Source organism: Paracoccidioides lutzii (assembly GCF_000150705.2).
Source record: "Paracoccidioides lutzii Pb01 unplaced genomic scaffold supercont2.9, whole genome shotgun sequence".
Classification (NCBI taxonomy): Eukaryota; Fungi; Ascomycota; class Eurotiomycetes; order Onygenales; family Ajellomycetaceae; genus Paracoccidioides; species Paracoccidioides lutzii.
This window is the reverse complement of record NW_015440955.1, coordinates 538,302-553,368: the sequence shown is the minus strand read 5'-3', so window position 1 is coordinate 553,368 and position 15,067 is coordinate 538,302. Positions and strand designations below refer to the sequence as shown.

The window sequence follows — 15,067 nt, the reverse complement described above, 5'->3', positions numbered from 1 at the left end:
TCTTTTTGTTTTAGGGGTGGTGGGGCCCCGCTTGGGCTGGGTTAGTTAATGATCTTCCCACACTGTCTCATGTTGGATGGTTGGAAAAATGAATGGATGTTTCAAGAGAGAACCCCAATATAAAAAATATCGGATCCCCATCTCAAAAACAACGGGGAAATACTTTTGCTCTGTATGCTGAAGAATCTCGGCAAAGTAGATACACGTACAACGCTGTGCGTCTTTCTGTACGCAACACAACCTTGGGACCTATCAAGTTACTCACGGAACCAGGTGAGCGTTTAACTATTGTCACCACAACAAGCGACAAAAACTCTCCGATAATTTTTTTTCCCGGCAATTCTATCATGGACCATCACTATTGACAATCGTTGACATGACAGATATCTGGCTCCATTCCATTCCTGGTCCTAATTTCGAGTGGAGAAAATGCATCCCCATATCCATATTGGACACCAGTAACCCATTGCGCACTCAGCCACTCAAAACCGCAGAAGCAGAGTTGTTCCTGGAGTGACTGGAGGAGCCGGAGTGACCGAAGGAACCATCCAACGGTATGCGCGCAACCACTATCTGGAAGATATTGGGCAGCTTTGAAAGGAACAAAATAACATGCCCGACAGTTATCTATTGCCCGGCATCTGGGCATGAATGAAGTTGATAGATTAGAGATCGGCGACAAATATGGTCCATTGAAGATAATCATGGTATCTTGATATCACCTTCATCGCCATCGTCGTCATTACGACCATGTCCTTAAATTCATATAGCCGAAAATACCTATTTATCACAATTAATATCACTCACCCATCTCACATAAACCCAGCCAACCAACCGAACAAACATATTATCTATTATATATTACATATTACATACATGAAAGCGTAAAATCGGACCCAACATCATCCTCCTCCCTCCCCTTCCCGTTAGCCATATATTATACAATATCTAGGAGCCCTCACCTCTTTCTCCCTTCTAGTTAAACACCCCACACTAAACGCCCAACTCCTCCCAAATAACACACAACCCATCAGACCCACAAACATTCTCCCGATCCAACCGCTTAAACTTTGGCCCATCAGGCGCAGACGCATACTTGCGTTGTCCAAAGAAAACAACCTGCCCCTCCGCATCATCAGGAAGTTGCTGGTCCCCCCACCGTCCGTCGAAATAGAGGTAGCTGGTTGGCGTTTCTGTGTCGTACGGCGAGAACCTCTCCGTCTCGTTGTTATAATTGTATATAAACGAGCTCAGCAGCGGATCCCAGAGGACTCCCTTGTCTGTTTCGTCCTCTAGGAGGCCACCGGGCAGGTTCCAACCTGGGATGGTGTGGTCGTGGGTTCTAGGTATACGGTGAGCTTTGTCAGTGTCTGTTTTTTCCCCATCCTATACATTCTTTTTCATCTTTTGGTTAAAGGATTGGAAAAAACAGACACAGGGGGAGATGGAAATATTCCTATCGCTCTCCCATTTATGTTCATGAGGACAAAGCATGAAGTTACTTACCCCGGAGTTGCATAAACAGCATGAGATCCATTTGAGCTATATCCAATGGGACGGAAACCTTGTTTTTCGGTCGCCTCATAGGTAAATGCCTGGCCGGCAGCATGCTGGCTATACCAGATTGACTGCGGCTGTTCATTCACAAAGCGAATCATGTTGTGCTCCCTAACAAGAAAGTATGTCTTCAGTCATGACACGTTCTCCTTTCCCAAAATTCACGCCCATCACCTCAAAAACACTTACCAGTCACCGACGTGGTTACCAAGTTGGGTCCCGAACACCGTGTTTCCTTGGTTATACCTGTCATCGTCAATACCCACACGAAAGCAGACTACGGTTACATAGAAACGGACAGGAGGCACCTTACGCATAATAGTAGAAATAAAACACATCAACCGTCTTCCCATCACCATGCTCTCTCAAGACGACAACGGAGCTAACAGCGTCCTCAGTCTGACCGGCCTTATTGGGCCTTGTGCCTTTAAACCACTCCGGAAGAGCCCTGATTCCCTCTTTCGTAGTGAGGAAGACATTTTTCCCTCCTAAGTTGTTCAGCAAATCAAGGTTTTCGAGCGTTAAGGGCGAAGGCGCTCCTACGATTGGTGTATAGTTGACTGTGGGTATGCAGTTTGCAACCAGCGTCTCAAAGTTGGATGGCATGTATGACTCTTCGCTGTGAATATATATCAAGGGTGCTACATCGTTACGGTGATATGTTATATTAGCAGTAGATAAATATTCATACTCCGTTCATGGCTTTTGCTCCTATTTCAATTTAATTTTCTTCAAAAAAAATGAATGAATGAGTGAATGAATACATGCATGAACAAACGCGAACAGCAGTGCCAAAAGATAGTTCTATTTACATACCATATTTAAGCACAAACTCGGGAACGGTAGTCCAATCCGTCGGACAGCTGTTAGCTTCGAGAACAGCATTGACCAACGGGACCCTCCCGAGGCCCCGAACCAGGAGCAAGGTTGCAGACGTCAAGAAGATCCGGTACGACATCTTCTCTGGCTTGTTTGGTTTCCGATTCGTCGTGCTTGATTCTTTTCTTCTTCGTCTCAAACCTACCCCACGAATACCTACCGAACGTGGTTCTGCTATATTTAGTTATCCCTTTGTCTCGAATTTCTCTCCTCTCACTTCCACTGCTGTTCTCACTTTCCCCCGATTTCCCCAGAAAGGACGAAAGACACAACAAATAGCTGGTTCCAGTACTTACGAACTCAATCAAGAGAGCATTCGGTTCGTCGCTCCTGATACGACAAAGAATTATGTGACGACAAGAACTCCTAGAAACATCAAAACAGAAGCGATCGAATTGAGTAGTGTGTTATGTTAGTAAAAGATAAGGGAGAAGGAATGAGCCAACTGCTTATTATATTTGGTCACACTTGCATGGGATTACTTGGAATTAGGCGACGGAAAGATCATTCATCCAGTTCTTTTCTGCTCATGGAGGAAGACTTTGATTTCTGTGAGATCTCGTGGTCCCATGTTACTGTTACGCTGACTGCTACACTTCGCTGACCCCTTTTTAACGATGGGTAATAGCGGTAACTACCTGGATACCAGAGGATGATGTATATGAGTACGGAGTCGAGGATATGAAATAACTAATGCGGGGCCCTTTTTTTTTTTTTGGTAACTGTATAATGATACAAGTCTTGTCCCAGGCCAAGTTAGAAATGTTTATGCTGTCCTGAAACAGCCGAACTATATAAATAAACTAAAGCGGTCCACAAGTTTCTTGCACAATGGTTTTATATTCCATAAATTAGTGAATAAAAAAAATCCAATTCATGAATGATTTTTAGGAGAGATAAAAGTCATCATATCTTTTTCAAATACATATTCCCTTCAGCCATATGGTCATATATCATCGTCACAAGCAGCTCTTTGACCTGTTGACAAACTAACCTGTAGTAAGCTGCTGATCCCCTGACCCAAAAAACCCACTCCAAAGGTTCACCAACCAAATTCCTAACCGATTATTTGACTCGAGGATTTTAGTACCCCTCCCGGTTCCCTTGGAAAAGAGCAAACCCAAAACTTTATAGGCTAATTGGTTATGCGATATGTGAAATTTTAAAACAGGAACAAGTAAAAGAAAACCAAACCAGAAATGGTCAACAGCGCCGAAACTATCACAGAACGCCAGCTGTTTCCCTGCCTTCACCATACAGGAGAAAGGAGGGGAGCATCCATGGGGCTGCAGCTGACTCTTTTTGTCGAAGCACATGATGAGTATGGTAGGCCTGAGCTGTTGTCATATCCTGTCTGAGCATAGAGTTCAGCGTGATGTGGTCTGCTATATGGTAATTCACGGAGTCGGTTTTTCCAGTTTAAAATGTATGTAAGTATGGACTATATATCCCTATTCACCTGCAGGGTACAGCTCACTACAGGATAAACTACGGAGGAAAGATGGAATACACCTGAGCATATCTGTCCATACATCCATGTATATACCCAGGTATTTAAGATACGTAGAGGAGATATATCATAGTTAGCTCATACATACCTAGCTATGTACGAAATACAGAATCAAAGAGTCATAGGCGATATATATTGATGATATTGAAATTTTACAAAATATACATCCATTCAATCTACTCCTCCTTCGTCCAATAGACTAACTTCCATGTCGGGCAAATCTGGGGTATAAAGCGACCATTAAGGAACATAGAAAAGCGCAAGGAAGAAGTTCAAAGTTCAACCAGCTCCAGAGAAAGCAAGCAAGCCTCAGGTAATAAATCCCCATATGTATCACGCTGGTTACTCACATTCTATGTATGGGGTGTTCACCGCAATTCAAGAGCAATTGTGGGGGATTGTGGGGGGAGGCCTTTTTCAAGCAGCGGGGCTATCCCAAGAAAGAACCATATGCATACCTGCATGCACAAAATGGCTCATCGTACTACGTGTACAGACATACATGGGTACATATGTTGATATGTATAAAATGTATGTTTCTGAACAAGTCACTCACCTATATGAAAAGGGCGGTTTGACATCCTGTGGTGGCTTCAAAAAGGAGCTGAAGAAAATTCAAAAAAGCCAATAGAAAGGGAATGCTATGTAACATCAGCAACCTCGTAAAAATAATCGCTCAGCTCAGTATACACGGCGAAAAAGGAGCGGTAAAAGAAGAGAAGAAGAGAAGAAGAGAAGAAGAAAAGAACTGTATCACACTGCAAGTTTGCAGAATATATGGTATGTAGTGTAACCCATTCCAACCCCTCTCCAGATCTAAACCAAGAACTTCGTGCTCAGTGTAACACTTGCTTACCCACACTTCTCATGGGTCTTTTTTTGCTGTCTGTATGAAAGTGAACGTCGGTTACTCGCATTGTCCGTTCATATATACTGACGATACTTCAAAGAAAGCTAGCGCAAGGAGAGACAACGCTTCATCCCCCCGCTTACAGACAAACCCAGTATGGTACAGTCACCATCCAGAAAAAAGGTAGCAAAATTAAAAAAGCAGCGCCAAACGAAATTTTTTCTTTCTTTCTCAAGACCCCTGCTTCATGCGTATGAGATTGAACACGCGCAGGTCCAGGGGTATGCGCTCGCCCATCCATGTGGCGCGCTGTGTATGGTTTCGTTCCTCCTCCAGCTCATCTCCTGTATTTGGATGGAGTAGGACGCTCAATGGACCGCGATTAATGACCAGCCACGGGACGAAAGCGCCAAACTGAGCTGGAGTAAATATGTTGACTTCGAACATCGCGACTGTATGTGGGCCAACGGGGCAGTCGAAGAATGTGTATATACGAAGTTCGGGAACTAGATGCCAGTCAACCTTTTATTTTTACTGGTGTAATTCAAAGTGGGTCGAAGTAAATCAGAAGCTCAAAGAAGATAGAGTAGTAGTGAGTGATGCCAGGTCCTTATTTTATTCTTCCTGTAGTCTAGCCCGGCCTGGAAAGAAAGAAACTCATAAATAGAGGAGATGAGCAGCTGGAGGAGAGGGAAATGATTCTCGTTACATTCGCGGCGGATCCGTTCCCAAAGCGCTTTGGCAAATACGACTTGGTCAGGATTGTTCTGGAGTATTTTTCCCCTTTTGGTTTCAGCGCATGTTGTTAACATCTAGTAAACACCAACAGACCAACCTGGTAATGATATATGTGAATATCAAAGCCACCACGACGACCCTTCTCGAGCGGGTCTGGGAATTCCTCGTATGCCTTGCTCAAGATCCCATGCTGCGGATTCTTGAATGACTTGCCATCTTCGTTTTTGGCCCTGGCCCAGGTATCAGAAAATGGCTTGTGATAAGGTGGCTGCAGATATAGCACTTGCACTTGCTGTCCTACACATACTCAGGAAGAGGGGGCAGGTTTTCGTAGCCCTCCAGCGGCGAAGGGTAGGAGAAAGCAAACTGATCGGTCATGATAACCGACAAAGACCAACGGAGGACCGGAAATTGGGTCCTTTGTGCGCCTTAGATGTTGCGCACACCATGGAAAGGGTTGTTGTGTATGGAGTATTCGGGACAAGTTTGTTGGAGGGTGCCTCAACCTGTCGCGGGATCCGTTTACGAAATAATGGCTTCCCCGCCGGGACCACACCGCCACAGTCGAAGCGTCTGTTCTGGGATTCAAACCGTGTATGTGTTCAGTGTTGGCCTGGATGCACTCCTTATCATTTGATGATACGTAATTGTTTATCCATTCACAAAATTACAGCTGTGGTTGATCCCAAGGGGTTGTCGATGAACAAAAAGCTCTGTCGGTGAACATTCGCCGAAGGCCTCGTGCTGACGAATCATCCCAGTGGCAATCCCATATTAGGACAGCTAATCTTGATCGAAGCCCAACGCAATGAATGAACCAACAGAATACGAGGATAGCCTCTGTGCGCTATGTGTGTGGATGGGCAGTTTCGTGATTATTATTTCATTTCATTTCATTTTATTTTTCTTCAAATAAATGTTGTTTCAAGCTTCTGTCATTATCTGCAAGATGAGGCCAAACATCATTCGTTCGGGATGATTAAATAAGTATGCAGCGAAAAGATGAAAGGATCAGTGAGAGTGGATGGCCTGAACTGCCCAGGACGGTCTAAATAGTTCAACCGGCGCTAACTTTGGGTCCAGGAGTCAACTCAAGCAAAGATTGTCAGAACGAGTGCAAAAAAAGGCTGTAGAGCGTGGTCTCGTCCGGTCCGTTTCCTGCAAGAATCCACTACCAGCGGCGCCGGGGCCCTACGGCACCCTTGGCACCTCAGCAGTGCCTTATGAGGGCGCTGTTCTCTGGCCTCTTATTACTGGACTGTTCCATTGCATGATATGCAGGCGGCTGCGTTGGCTGTCTAAGAATAATTTGTCGCTGTATATTAGTTCTAGACCCTCTCCCCGCTTTTCTCGACGTGGGAAACACAAATTGAGGCTTGACATCCTGATGTCCAACTGTTCAAGTCTTCCCGTGTTTGTTGCCGTCGATTTCTGTCCTCTTAACGCACGCTGTATTCTTTCGGCCGTTGGGTTTGATCTGACAGAGGATACTTTGTGACTTTTTCCCACAAGTCACTCGATAGCTAAGTTTTGCGTCTTGTGCTGCAACTTTTTTCTTTTTTTATTTTTATTTTTATTTTTTATGGTTGCGTTGTGGGATTTGTGGCACGAAAGATAGAAAAAGAAAACTTATAAAAACGGAATCTGGTTTTTCAAAGGTCGTTGATCTGCTGGATCATCCAAAGATCGACTGTTTTGACAACAACACATATTGAACAAAAGAAAATTTCGCATTTTGCCGCGCTTAAGAGTGTTGGGCCCTTCATCCCACTTGTCCATCATACGCATCCCTACCTGATCTCGTCACCCAAAGCCAGTCGCTTCCCTCCAATGCCCATCAGGCTGCAAATCAGCTCCTAAGTGTCATGAAAGGCTAGATCCTGCGAGATCCCCGCTGATATTCCGGAAGTTCACTGGATAAAAGACTCCCACTTTCTCTTGTGTGGCCGCGGGCATAGGTGTGTTCTTTCGTCAGCAAAGTGGTTGGCATGCGATGGTCAGTTCAAAATTTTTAACTCATATTTCTTGCCTCAGTTGGTCGTGGATGGCCAAGTGAATAATATATGCCCTAGTTCACTTTTTGATGGCAATTTGCGGAGACGAGAAACATTGAATTGAAGACAGAAATCTAGGCTCCTTGAGGTTCGAATCAGCCTACGGACCGAATAAACAACAGAGAGAGTTGCCTTAAAACTCATTGCCTCGCGAGCCACAATTCATACCTATTCTTTCTGCCGATTTAAAACAGTTGCATGCATATTCCTTTGTCGATCTCACGGAGATCATTTTCCTCACCACGCACACATCAATGCTTATTATAATCTCGAAATCTACATCACCTGTTCGAGAATCAACCTCAATTACTCAACAAATAAATTTTCGCATCGTTCAATTATGACCCTTTTCCGAAATTTTATATTTCCTGCAGAGTTTACGCCATAGCCCCTCTCGAAATGTCTCAACAACAGCCTGAAAACATGGTTCTCTCCATTATCGTGGAGGCAAATTTGTTTACAGCGATGAGAGCTACCACCTTCAGCACATACCCCGGTGACACTCTAGCCCACATCTTAGGAGCACGTCTTGACCGGGTTCAACCCCAAGGTCCTGGAGGACAACGAAGACCAGTCAGAGTCATATCGAACATAGATGATGATCCTCATCAGGGTGTCGACAGTGAACGCTGGACTTTGACAACGGATCCAACCGTATCACCAAATCACCCTGAATGGTTTGATGCTTGTGAGTCATACACTATCCTCCCTTATTTGTTAAATTTTTTTTTTTGTTGAATCTGGAATACGTTACTAACCTTACTAACCTTCCGCAGATGTAACTCAACCTATCAAAATCATTTCCCCACCATATCCTCTTTATATGCCTGGATGGGAAGCTGATGCTCAACGGGTATTCTCGCAAAGATCGGAACAATATGTTCCCATTGTGCGGCACGGAGTCATGTATACAGAGTATAACCCTAGTACGAGCCTCAATATCCTTATCGGAAACAGCGAGAACGCCACTGCAGGTTTTCCTTTCCGCGCGGTTCGCAACCTTGCCATGCTCTTACTAGTATACGAACCGGAGCTCGACCGAATGGTTCGGCTCCCCACATATATCTGTCACCCAAATAATCCTGTTAGGGCATCTTTCCTTCTTAGTATATATCAGTTTTTGATCTTTTGTACATGTACTAACGCACAACCACAGAAACGATGGGTTTCTCCGCTAAGAAGCCCTCACTTTCAACCTCCAAATGTTCCCGAGGACTTCTCGCGTGCCACTCTAGCCTCTCATCTCCTGAATACATGCCCCGATATGCAGTCACTCATTTGTGCTTTTAACCCAGAGCTTCCCGAATCAGAGCAGCCGGCTAAGCACTATTACTTTAAATATGACTTCTCCTCACATCTGGATGCTACAGGAGAATACATCCCCGGCACAAATCAGAACAAACGGGACTCTCCACCACCCGATGGCCAGTTTACACGAAAGACACTACAATTCCGCCTTCCAAGCGTATTGGTGGTGGACCCTGAAATATTAATTCATTGGGCTAGATTGCTGGGCGGCCTGGTAGAGTTTGCAAACGAGGTGAATCTCAACACACTCCAAGAAACCCTGGGAATTTCTGATCATAATGATGGACCCTCCCCCGCCGAAGGGAACACGACAGTCGGTCCTAGACCTCCAGAATTTGCTGCTCCACAACCACCAGGATCGCTACTGCGCTTGTTGACGGCTATGGAACAAGCTAATATTCATCTCGATTCTGACACGGCTCGCTTTTGGCACCGACGAAGGATGAGAGGGTGAATGATCGTTTTCTTTTTTCTTTTTTCTTTCGATTTTTTTTTTTTTTGATTTTTTTTTTTCTGACCAGAAATCATTGATATTGGAGTGGTCATCTGCAGCCAACAGTTCGATACAGGATACAGTTGCTAAGAAACATAGAGCCGTGAAAATATCCTTGATCTTTACTCACTTGTTATGACTTGCGATGAAGTCGGTGAAACCTCACGACCATGTGGAATAAACGGGAATACTTCAGTTTTCATTGACAATTTTTGAATTATCAAAACCTGCTAGAGAAGACGGGACCCACACCTTTTTTGCGCAGCCTCGATTGCAGCACACACAGTGTGGACTACAAACGGCAATTATCCAGCTATAACATATGATGATTACAACAATATGACCGAAGATTGATAGCGTTGAATATGCTGATAACAATTCACGAAATTACTTGCTATAATATTCTTTCCTCCACCTGCAGCTAATCCCTCCCTCACGCACTTCAATCCGAACTTCTGAAGGCAAAAATACGAGTGAAGAGGACGGCGGAACGTCTTAAATAGACCGGATGGTTGTTGATAGAACCATGACTTGTTAAGGTATCTAATGGGAGAATGAGTGAATTGGGAGAGAAGGCTTCGAAAATGGATTGTTTGTTAGTCCCGATATTGTGCGTTTTGTGTTTTGTCCTGTTTATCGTTCCTCGCTTCATATGCCTTCCCGAAGTTCAATTAGCCGCTTACCCCATTTTTACCTTTTGCTCATTGATCGATTTGTTTATTTTTTATACCCTCCTACAGCCCATCCTTATAATTTAGCCATATTTTACTGTCTACTTCGTTCATGCCGTTCATCGCCATGAGAAGGAGAAAAGAACAATATACACCTCTCCCCTTCCCCCTATCTCCTCTATGTACGCCAAAAACTTTAAAAGCACCTCAAGAAGCTATACCTGATATACTGTATCCACCCCCCACATATCTACATAGATGGTGATATCCTCTGGACTTTAATCTTTGTTAATGGCTTGGTTGGCTCACTAGCCGCGAACTTCCTGAACTGGCACCTTGTAAGCTTCTCACCTGTCTCCGTTTTACCACTCACTGTTTATTACCCCGCTCCTCCATTCTAATCTCTTCCCCATCATCATAACCTTTGTCCTAGCTCAGCTATCCCGACAATTTCAATGCATAAATGACAAAAATTGCTGAAACCCGAATCTGGCCTCTGCCACGGACTTGGCGATGTCTTGTGGGTATACACATATACGAAACGCCGTCTACAAATGTAAAAGAGTAAAAAGGATGTTTTGCATGAGTGGCCCTTTTGCATTATATGACATGTGGTGATTACAGGCCGGGAATGGAAAGGTAGAAAGAGGAATGGAATTGACAGGGAACATAGACGTACATGTATATTAGATTTTCGTACACCCCAAACCACTTGCATAGTGTAACATATATACGAAATGAAGACAATATTTACATAGGATGATAATAGACTTTAATGACCCAAGCTGCAAGTGCAATATCAAAGATAATAATGGAAAACCAAACAAAGCAACATGATGGCATCGCTCAGGAAGGTGTAGATCAGCCATAGACAATCGGCTCTACCACCAGAAACCCTTTCACGCTTCGACTACCATTCGGGTCTCACATCAACATGCCCATCATCCGTCAGAACTTTGCCACGGTCCCATTCCCGTTTCTCCCCTTTCTTCGCCCACCTCACATCTCCCACATCCTTATCCTCATCCCTACGTGTATCTTTGTGACCCCCGCCACCATCCAACCCCGCAAACGCCCCATTGCCAGCCCATTTATTAATAAAGCCCGCATCAAACCCAGCTTCGCGAAGACGATCTGCACCCTTCCGCCTCCACAACGCACGATCCCGCAGCGCCTCGAGCGCCATGTTCCAGTCGTCATCTTCTTTTGTAGTTAAACTGGCTACAGGCCTTGGTCTAGTGGAGTTGGAGGAATGCGGCCCATCGTCATTGTCGTCATCTAGGTGCACGTCGAGAGTCGGATCGTACCCGGATGCGAAGTGCGCGTCAATGTTGCTTTTGTTTGTGCTATAAGTACCTCTGCCACGAGACCGGAGTGGCGGGGTGTTGTTGGTTTCACAGGGGGGTAGTGGGCCAATAAGGCTTTCCAGCGGATCTGAATCTGAATCTGAATCTGAGGGAGGCGGGGAAACAAGGTTTTGAGATTGCGGCTTTGGAGTTCCACGAAGGGTTGTTGAAGTTTGACAGGATGAAATTTCCCTATCCACAGCTCTGTCGTCTAGTGACGTAGTAGATGCATAGTGCTTCCTGGAGAGACGTTTTTCATTATGTAACTTGGGATCCTCTGCTCTCCCTTTCCGGCGACTGGAGCATTCCGGGGAGCGGCGTCTAGTTCGTGATGAGGACGAAGAATCAGAGTGACGGTGACGTCTCCGATGATGTAGACGTTCTCGGTCATCATCACTGCATCTTTGCTTTTCTGAGGACCTCGTATATTCTGCACGTCGTCGACCGTGGTGATAGGATCGATCGTCTTCCTTTTTGTGTTTGGATCTCGACGATCGATTTCTTGCTGGCTCATCATCGATTTCACCATTGCCGCATCTCTTTTCCCGTCTTCTCTGGTCCCTCTCATTCTCCCTCTCTCGATCACAAGAAGCACCCCTGCTATCATATTTACCTCTTCTGTGTCGTCCAAAGTCTCTCCCGCGCTCGTATTTGAGGTCAGAGGTTCCCTCCACCCTCCGTCGTTTTGCCGCCCTCACATCATATAGGCTACGATCCGGTTTCGAGCCGGATGATCGCCCATATCCATGGGGCAGCGCTCTCATTCTCTCTCGTGCCTCCTCTTCCTCCTTCCTTTTCAGACTCGCATTGTGACTATCCGTTTCGCGTAGGATATTCTTCAAAAACCGGGTATTAGGTTTCGGAACGCCCGAGGATGGCCTATTCATTGGTCAGCCCCCAGTCGTAGCCCGATATAGGTGAAGTATTTCGCATTACACACATACCTCTTGTTCGGGATTAATGCATCCAAGCCTAATGTAGAATACCGCATGGAACTGTCTCGTGCATCCTTTGCGAGAAGTTGCGCGACATATTCATCATTGTCGAAGTCCGGAGGCTCCATTCTCTTCTTCGTCGACATTACAGCGAGAAACAACTCATTTAGCATGAAATACACGAGCATGGAAAGACTTGGACTCTGAGATCCTTTCCCGCCTGTATCTTTGAGGGTTTTGCGGAGTTGATCAAATTTATTGCCTCGTTTTGGTGATGACGGTGATTGGAGTTCAAGGGGAGTCATTTTTGCAAACGAGACAAACATCATTGTTTACTTAATCAATCACCAACGTAATCGATAAGCAAGTCGGCCACTTTCCTCCCACTGTACAACAAGAATGTCTTCAAAGTCTCAACTATAAAGAAAAACTAGCAAATTACATTATAAATTATTTCCTATATGCTTAGAGCATGTATGGGCAGTATGCTCAATAATCTCACATACACTACACTGTGGTGCTGCACATTTTTGTGATCATGACTCAGCAGCCTCAACTACCCCTTGCTTCCATTCATTGACCCTTCATACATGATTCAAGTCTTCTTCAATCCTCAAAGCACCCTCTTGAGCTACATACATACAGTCTCTTTCTCACTTCTTCTTTTGTTTGGCATTTGCAGTTCTTAACTCCCTGTTTTCAGCTGCTAGAATAGCAGCACTGTGTATTGTCATTTGACACTTCTTGACCAGCTGACTTAGAGCATGATTGATTAGACTGAGTAGGCTCTGCATACAGTGCTTGATATATTCTTTAACTTTCTCAGCCTGCTGCTCCAATTGATGTATATTATGTGGTGTGACTATGGCCCAGGAGGTTTGAAAGCTGTGAGAGATCTCTAAGGAGATGAAAATATACATCATGATGTTAAGCTATAAGAGAGTCTGCTCAGAATTGTATGAAATCAGCTCAGCAGCTCTAAAGCTGCTCTTGATGTTGCTCGCAGTCAGGGCTTGTATCTGAGCTGCAGAATAAAGACTCAAAAACTTCTTATCAATATGATTAATCTCAAGCTGTATCTGATTTTTCATCTATTGTCTATATGTAGTTTTCAAGGGTGAGAAGCAGCTAACATTCAATGACTGAAGAAGATAAGAGAAATGTGATGACATGTAGAGAATAATGATCTGATTTTCAGTACAAAATTGATCAAATTCAGCTGAGGCATGACTTCAATGCCAGTCTAAAATCAACATTTGATATCTACTCTTTATATAAAATAGAGTTTTCTTATTGAATATCTCTTTCATCTAGTATAAGCTCAGCTGATTAATGATTCAGTCATTCTTTCTGACTTCAATCACTCAGTTATGTGATAGTTCTTCTGTCTCATATCAATAGAATTGATATATCTTTTCTTTGAGAATAATTATCATATGCAAGACTCAGTCAGTTGCATTGACTTCAGCAATAACAATCACTCATTTCTGATCTTCAGACTGTACAAGCTTGAGATTCTCAGCTTTTTCAGATTCAGTTATTATTCTGACAGTCTCAATTACACTCATTTGAAACTCAGTTTTATCAAAGTTGTAGATATCATCTTTCAGAATTTTATACTTCATAATAGTATTTTATACAAATCTAAATCACTCATGAATAATCTCAAAATTCTCACATAAGACTCACTGATGATCATACTTGCATGAGAACTTGAATTTCAGCTTATTATAATACTTGATAAAGTTTTATACTCAGCATTTATTCACTGTGAGTGAGGAATTGAATTCTTAGCTGATAAGAAGAAGATTGATCATTTCTTATACAGCTACAATTCAGAAAAATTGATCTTATTTATTTATAATCAGAATTCATTGAACAAAAGATTTTTTTTCTATAATACTAAGTTTTTAATTCTTTGAAAAAGTATTAATGCATGTTATACAATTATATATTCAATCATTTAAAGTAGAACATAAAATATTATATAGCTTTGCTGCAGCTTATACACTTGAAATTTAATCATTTTTAAATGCTTGAATGACTAAAAGAAGCCTTTCTTCCTGAATAGTGTAATGGCATAAAATAGACTTATATTCAACCTTTTCAACAGTATAATCATCATAGGCTGAGATGATCAGTCATCATACAGACTGAGATGATCAGTCATCATACAGACTGAGATGATCAGTCATCATACAGGTCAAGATGATCAGTAAACAACAATTGTCTAGACAATGACAAACAACTCCACAATTACCCTGTATATGAATAATACATAAATATGATAATCACATGGTAATGGCAATAAAGAAAAAGAGCTATATAAACAAAGCCTTCTCTGAACTTATCTTTTAAAAATCATCTTAGTATTTGCTCAGATAGCTTATCTAGTTGACAATCAAATATTAGTTTACCTGCATCTAGCTGAAGTCATGACACAATACTAAAATCATCTACTTTTTTTGCCCTTTTTAAAGTAGATTTTTAGGTGAAAAACCTCTAAGAATTCTTATCTACTTTTCTTTTAAAACCTCTGAGAAAACTGCTAAGATGTTGAAAGCAGTTAGAGAATCTGATAGTCTATGAATATCAGACTGAGATATGATAACCCTGACTAAGAAGAATATGAGATTAAGAGATTTTATATTCAAAAAACAATTCTTTAAGGCAATTGAAGAAGACTCAGAGCAGGTATATTGAGAAATTGCTGACTTTATGAATGA

At 43.1% G+C, this 15,067-nt stretch overlaps 5 protein-coding genes across 5 annotated transcripts; 2 read left to right on the top strand and 3 right to left on the bottom strand.

Moving 5' to 3' along the window:
• Positions 1–993: 993 nt before the first annotated feature.
• Positions 994–2,515, bottom strand: PAAG_03834 (hypothetical protein; the record flags this gene model as incomplete). The annotated part of the gene is made up of 5 exons (XM_015845081.1): positions 994–1,342; positions 1,507–1,668; positions 1,747–1,803; positions 1,871–2,198; positions 2,374–2,515. 5 exons carry the CDS (start codon positions 2,513–2,515, stop codon positions 994–996), a joined length of 1,038 nt encoding a protein of 345 aa, XP_015702170.1.
• Positions 2,516–5,027: 2,512 nt separating this feature from the next.
• On the bottom strand, positions 5,028–5,912 carry PAAG_03833 (hypothetical protein; the record flags this gene model as incomplete). Its single annotated transcript, XM_002794194.2, has 4 exons — positions 5,028–5,302; positions 5,506–5,563; positions 5,632–5,764; positions 5,842–5,912. 4 exons carry the CDS (start codon positions 5,910–5,912, stop codon positions 5,028–5,030), a joined length of 537 nt encoding a protein of 178 aa, XP_002794240.2.
• Positions 5,913–5,981: 69 nt separating this feature from the next.
• Positions 5,982–6,346, top strand: PAAG_11761 (hypothetical protein; the record flags this gene model as incomplete). The annotated part of the gene is made up of 2 exons (XM_015847349.1): positions 5,982–6,128; positions 6,296–6,346. 2 exons carry the CDS (start codon positions 5,982–5,984, stop codon positions 6,344–6,346), a joined length of 198 nt encoding a protein of 65 aa, XP_015703040.1.
• A 1,641-nt stretch (positions 6,347–7,987) lies between these two features.
• On the top strand, positions 7,988–9,350 carry PAAG_03831 (hypothetical protein; the record flags this gene model as incomplete). The annotated part of the gene is made up of 3 exons (XM_015845080.1): positions 7,988–8,276; positions 8,365–8,672; positions 8,745–9,350. The coding sequence occupies 3 exons, from the start codon at positions 7,988–7,990 to the stop codon at positions 9,348–9,350; spliced, it is 1,203 nt and encodes a 400-aa protein (XP_015702169.1).
• A 1,620-nt stretch (positions 9,351–10,970) lies between these two features.
• On the bottom strand, positions 10,971–12,646 carry PAAG_03830 (hypothetical protein; the record flags this gene model as incomplete). The annotated part of the gene is made up of 2 exons (XM_002794191.1): positions 10,971–12,285; positions 12,351–12,646. 2 exons carry the CDS (start codon positions 12,644–12,646, stop codon positions 10,971–10,973), a joined length of 1,611 nt encoding a protein of 536 aa, XP_002794237.1.
• Between the last annotated feature and the right edge of the window lie 2,421 nt (positions 12,647–15,067).